The sequence below is a fragment of the Bufo gargarizans genome, chromosome 3, assembly GCF_014858855.1.
Source record: "Bufo gargarizans isolate SCDJY-AF-19 chromosome 3, ASM1485885v1, whole genome shotgun sequence".
NCBI lineage: Eukaryota > Metazoa > Chordata > Amphibia > Anura > Bufonidae > Bufo > Bufo gargarizans.
In genome coordinates, this window is record NC_058082.1 from 60852930 (window position 1) to 60858844 (window position 5915).

The window sequence follows — 5915 nt, forward strand, 5'->3', positions numbered from 1 at the left end:
GAAGAATATACTGTGCAAATTCTCTGAAGATGTTGTCCTGCTTAGAAGTATTCTTGGTACTGGTGTCAATTATACCAGTCATTTATTTATTATAAATAAAAGAAAAATTATAGAAAGACATTTTTTCATCATAATGCATTTTATTGAATAATTTCAGGAAGGTTAAGCTTTTTTTTTTGCCAAAACAACACAAAAAGCAATAAAAACCCCATTCATTACAGAGAGAATTCAAATATAATTTTTGACCACATTTACGCTATTAGATATAAGTGACTTATTATTGTCATAATGTTTCAGAGGCAATAAATTCAATGTATTAATAGATGTAGTGTATTTAAGAATCTTAAAACTTCCGGGAGCTTGTGGAAGTTGTTGACACAATTTTTACATTGGAATTGCTGCCACTGCCAAATCCGGCTTGTTTTAAATTGCTTGCACTGAAGTTTCCACCACCGATCCCTTGCCGTCCACTTCCGAATCCAAATCCGCTTCCACTGCTAAATCCACTTCCACCTCCACTACCGAAACCACTTCCGGCTCCATATCCATGACCTACTCCACTACTGGTTCCATAGGTTGAGCTCACAACAGCTGAAAAAAAAGGGTCACATTGTTAGATTTAGTATGCAGATTTTTTTTATAATAATCAGGCTTAAAAATTGCTACTTACATATGTTAACTGGTCCAACACCATCTCCAGCCAACCTATAACAAATGTTAAAATTTCATTGTAAATACAAACTGAATGAAATAAAAAATTATCATTTATTGAGCTCATTTAGTATTTTACCTGCTCTCCTCTCCTTCTAGCAGTTTCCTGTAGGTGGCAATCTCAATATCTAGAGCCAGTTTAACATTCATCAGATCTTGGTATTCACGGAGTTGGCGAGCCATGTCTTGCTTGGCCTTCTGTAGAGCATCCTCAAGCTCTGCAAGCTTCTTCTTGGCATCTGTCACTGCAAGCTCTCCTCTCTGCTCTGCATCAGCAATAGCAGTCTGCAGCTTGACAATCTAGTTGAATAAATGATAGTACCCATTAGTATATTTCAAGAGCCCATTACAATAAATAGTATGTAAAAAAAAATGCAACTATGGCACCAGCTGTATGACCAGAATGGATAAATAACATAATTGTTACATAGTATGCTCAAAAAAGAGATATGTCCATCATTTTCAACTGAGAGGAAAGAAGAGTGCAGGGAAAGTTTTTTGGTTTTAGAGTTTTAAACTCCACTATTATGTCATAGCATTGTTCATGCATGGAATCATAATTTTCATTCAATCTTTGACAGTATAATAGCTCATCATCACCATATAGTAGTAAGGATTTCATGTTTACTATAATGCCCACAGCTATTCCACCTACTTGTTTCTTCACGTTGTCAATTTCTGAGCGCATCCTGTTAATCATACGGTTTAGCTCTGAGATTTCAGTCTTTGTGTTCTTCAGATCATCACCATGTCTTCCAGCAGAAACCTGGAGCTCCTCATACTGCAGAAGATGAATACTTTGTTAAGTAGTCCTATTGATGTTTGCATTGATTATAGTATTCATAATTGTATGGTCTATATAGATAATTTATCACTTTGTTGCCCTCTATGTCTAGTCAGAGTGTGCTCAGAGTACTGAAATAAAATGTTCTCTTTGGCCAAGATATTATAAATAACCGTATTCAATGTTATAGTTTGACAATAAAATCTCACAGAAATGATAAAAGTGGTATCTAAACAGTTCACTCACTTTAGTTTGGTACCAGGACTCTGCTTCTTGGCGACTTCGGTTGGCAATATCCTCATACTGAGCCTTGACCTCAGTGATAATGCTGTTTAGATCTAAATCTCTGTTATTGTCCATGGACAAGATGACTGAAGTATCTGAGATCTGTGTTTGCATTTGGGAAAGTTCCTAAAAGTCAGATGACAACAGAGTATTACAGCAACAGAAGAACTTCATCACAGTTATACCATAATGATCTAAAGATTTAATGCAATGGCTATTATTTTCAAGTATACCTCCATGAACTCTAAACTAAATGATGGATTTGCATTCCTAATGGATTTGTATTCCTTGCTGAAATTCTGTGCTTAATACCATCATTTCACATCACACCATCTTCACATCAACTATGCACTGCACATCTAATTATGTCATATCTGCATTCTGCTGGTCAAGGGCATATCTAGAATAGATGCAGAGGTAGCCAGAATACACCTTCAGGCCTCTTTGTCGCATATAAGGACACCAGTGTTATAGTACATGTTAGATTATTTTATTGGGGCCAAAGAGATTAAATGTATGCTTCCACTACCTGTCCACCTGTTTCTTAGAATGTTCTCAATTTGAGGATTAGATGTGAATTGATCCAACCTTAAAATTTCTGCAAACTTTACATTTAAAGCTGGTCAGACACATTAGGCTACTTTCACACTAGTGTTTTGGCTTTCCATTTCTGAGATCCATCATGGGCTCTCAAAGTTTTCAGTTTGCCCTAATGCATTCTGAATGGAAAAGGATCTGCTCAGAATGCATGAGTTTGCTTCCATTCAGTCACTATTCCTCTCTGGAGGTGGAAACCAAAATGCTGCCTGCAGCGTTTTTCTGTCTGCGATGTGGTGCGGAGAAAATTGATCCGTCCCCCATTGACTTTCATTGGTGTTCATGATCTGTCGTGGCTATAGAACACAACCGGATCCGTTCATGACGGATGCATGCGGTTGTATTGTGGCAACGGAATCGTTTTTGCAGATCCATGACAGATCCGCAAAAAAATGCTAATGTGAAAGTAGCCTAAGATAAATGTTGATGGAACAAGCCAACCATCTCATATGTATGGGGGCATCCCAACTCTCCTCCGATAATAGATGAAGTTTAAGTTGGACTCAAACATATTCAATCGTTTTGTTCTTAGGGAGCAGCTTTCTACTCTCTTTCGCCACATTCAGAACACATGCATGCTCGGCTGCACGAAGTGTGAATATGTTTGGAGGAGTTGGAAGAGATAGTTATCGAGCAAATGTATGTTTGGCAAATAGCTAGCTAATGTGTATGGCCAGCCTTGTATTAGCTATGGTTAAATCACTTTCGATGTCAGAGTTGTCCTTGTATTCTATTGAGCAAAGCTTTGATTGCTTGTAAAAGTAAGAACTCATAAAACTTATCAGCTTGAATAAATACTCTTCTCTAGTGAATCATTAAAAATTTTATCTGCTTTTTAGGTTCAACTTACACCAATCATGGTTTTGTGTCTAAGAATTGTTAAACTATCTTTCTTAGATTGTTGAGTGCAGTTTTTTTAAGTCCAAAAACAGAGGAATCGAACAGTTCAACAGATCTATCGTTTACTACAAACCTAGTTTGTAACAGTCCAGGGTACCCATTGATACTGTCTAAACTTGACTTGTGTTCTTAGATGTTTAAAGTTATTTGAAGTAGCATGAAATGTACACAGTATTAACAACAATTGCTGCAGGAAATTAAAAGGTGAGACACTTACTGCTTCATACAGAGCCCTCATGAAGTTGATCTCATCTGTTAGACTAGACTCTTTAGACTCCAGTTCCACTTTGTTCATGTAGGCAGCATCCACGTCCTAAAAAGAGGATAGTTCCACATTTTGTTAGAAGCTCAAGTAGGCATAGATTATATGCTACTGATATACATAAAACACGTGCCTTCTTGAGTACCACAAACTCGTTTTCAGCAGTTGTGCGCTTGTTGATTTCATCTTCATACCTAATAGAAAGGAAAGTGTTTATAAAAAAAATGTTCATTCAAAAGACATAGTAGGCAATATTGTGGAGATATTAGCCACCACTTTTTTTTATTGTATATACTGGTGAACAAAATCATATTCTAAAAACATTGATATTTTGTATACCACTCAGTAAATTATTTCTATTTTGGCTCTTTACATTATGTTAGATGATCATTTGAACTTGCCAGTATAGCATTTATGGGGAATTTCAGTCAAAAACATAACATATGTTTGAAAACAAATTCTCACACTCATAGTAAGGGATCGATAATCCCCCCCTCCTCTATCGCCTCCAGCTCCAAGTCTGCAACTATAAGAAGTTTGAATGGAGCTATGGGTGACTATGCATTTGTCCAACATTCAAGTCTGGGATTATAGTGCTCAGCAGTCCTACTGTCAAACACCACTGATCCCCCATGCAGTGTTTCTGGCTGGAATGAATAAAATACCTCTTTAATGTATGTGAAAGACATAATGAAAATGTAGACTTGCTAACTTACTTGGCCTTATAGTCCTCTACAGATTCCTGCATATGTTTAAGTTCTCCATCCAGACGAGCCTTGTCATTGATTAGACTGTCAAGCTGCCGCCGAAGTTGATTAATGTAGGCTTCAAAGAGGGGTTCAATGGTATTTTTAACTGTCTTTACTCCTTGTTCTTGCAAAAGGTTCCATTTGGTCTCCAGGACTTTGTTCTGTTGTTCTAGGAATCTGACCTTAAAGTAACAGAAAAAGAAGCAGGGATAAATAGGCTATCAGTGATGCATTTACATAACAAGGATAGCATGAACATTTATTATGGTGATTTATTAATAAAATCAAATTAAATTTGAATTTACTATCATACCTTATCAATGAAGGTTGCAAACTTGTTGTTAAGAGTCTTGATTTGCTCCCTTTCCTCTGTGCGCACTTTCTGAATGGTTGGATCAATTTCCAAATTCAGTGGAGCTAAAAGACTTTGGTTGATAGTAACCTGCTGGATTCCACCAGGTGGGCATACAGGAAAGTCAGATGCGCCAACAAATCCTTGACCAACTCCCAACCCAGAGCCGAATCCATAACCAGCACCGCCACCAAATCCAGATCCAACTCCGCCATTAGATTGTAAATTTGTCGGAATGGAGATCCTTCTGGTTCCTCCTAAGCTGTACAGACTTCTGCTACCAAAGGCCCCAGAGCTAGCCCGGGCAGCATTTCCACCTCCACAGCCAGAGCGAGAGACTGAAACAGAACTAAAACTGTTGCGATTTCCCCCTGCTGGAACAGCAGAACCAGCACTGAAGTTCTTTGTTCCTCCAACAGAGTATGTTGTTTGGCGAGATGCAGACATGGTCCTTGTGGATCTGTGATGCTGAGATTGTGCACAGAACAAAGGCAGAGTAAAAAGCTCAGAGCCTGAAAGTCCCTTTTTATCTGTCTCAGTACAAGGGTTTGGTCGCAGGGATGTGCATGTATCATCTTACTTCAACAATGGGATTGCCTCTCAGCAATCAAAACGCTGAGCTCATCTGATTTACTGACATCACTAATATATGAAGTGCAAGTCTGCTTGCATGCAAAAGTAAAGACCAATTGTAAATTCTAGGAGAAAAAAAAACATTGAGAACAAGACAAGACAAGCATTATTTTGAGATCAGAAATCTACACCCATCCCCATGAAACAATACTAAATATGACATTTGTCAAAGCCATAGCTAGGCCTGTCCTATTCCTATATCTGAATACCTTTACAAAAGCAAAGTTTGTTGGTACTCTTCTGGGTACCTGGGGAATTTGTTGCATTGATACCTCCTGTCCTCCCCCACATTACACTTCTTTTTAACTAGTATTTGTAGTACAGATTAACAAATACATTTTTCCAAATGAAAAAAGTAATTAAAACAATAATTTGTATAATTTTACAGCTGTAGACATCACTGGCTATTTTTCCACTGTCTAAAAGGCTCTTGAAACATATTTGGAGTTGTTGGCTAACTGTGGAGCATAGTAAACTACTCATTAATTGTGATCATTCAAGATCATGTGCGCTAAATTCAACAGGCACACAGAGCAATCATTATTCAACAAATAATACTCATGATTCCTCCAATAACAAGCACATTTAGCTCAAATATGTTAAATGTCTACAAAGGTGGGGAAATAAAAGCTATTAAAAAAT

General features: G+C 37.5%; 1 protein-coding gene across 1 annotated transcript; it reads right to left on the reverse strand.

Moving 5' to 3' along the window:
• Positions 1–212: 212 nt before the first annotated feature.
• LOC122933191 (keratin, type II cytoskeletal 5-like) lies at positions 213–5099 on the reverse strand. Its single transcript, XM_044288034.1, has 9 exons — positions 4602–5099; positions 4256–4470; positions 3673–3733; positions 3495–3590; positions 1742–1906; positions 1367–1492; positions 791–1011; positions 671–705; positions 213–591 (listed from the first exon to the last, which is right to left on the reverse strand). The coding sequence occupies exons 1-9, from the start codon at positions 5085–5087 to the stop codon at positions 344–346; spliced, it is 1653 nt and encodes a 550-aa protein (XP_044143969.1). The 5' UTR covers positions 5088–5099; the 3' UTR covers positions 213–343.
• Positions 5100–5915: the final 816 nt, after the last annotated feature.

Excerpts from the sequence above, each read along its gene's own strand:
- LOC122933191 (XM_044288034.1), bottom strand. The coding sequence starts at position 5,087 with ATGTCTGCATCTCGCCAAACAACATACTCTGTTGGAGGAACAAAGAAC. Across the intron at positions 3,591-3,672 it reads AGTTTGTGGTACTCAAGAAG|GACGTGGATGCTGCCTACAT; the intron begins GCACGTGTTTTA and ends TCCTCTTTTTAG. Across the intron at positions 592-670 it reads TGTTGGACCAGTTAACATAT|CTGTTGTGAGCTCAACCTAT; the intron begins GTAAGTAGCAAT and ends CTTTTTTTTCAG.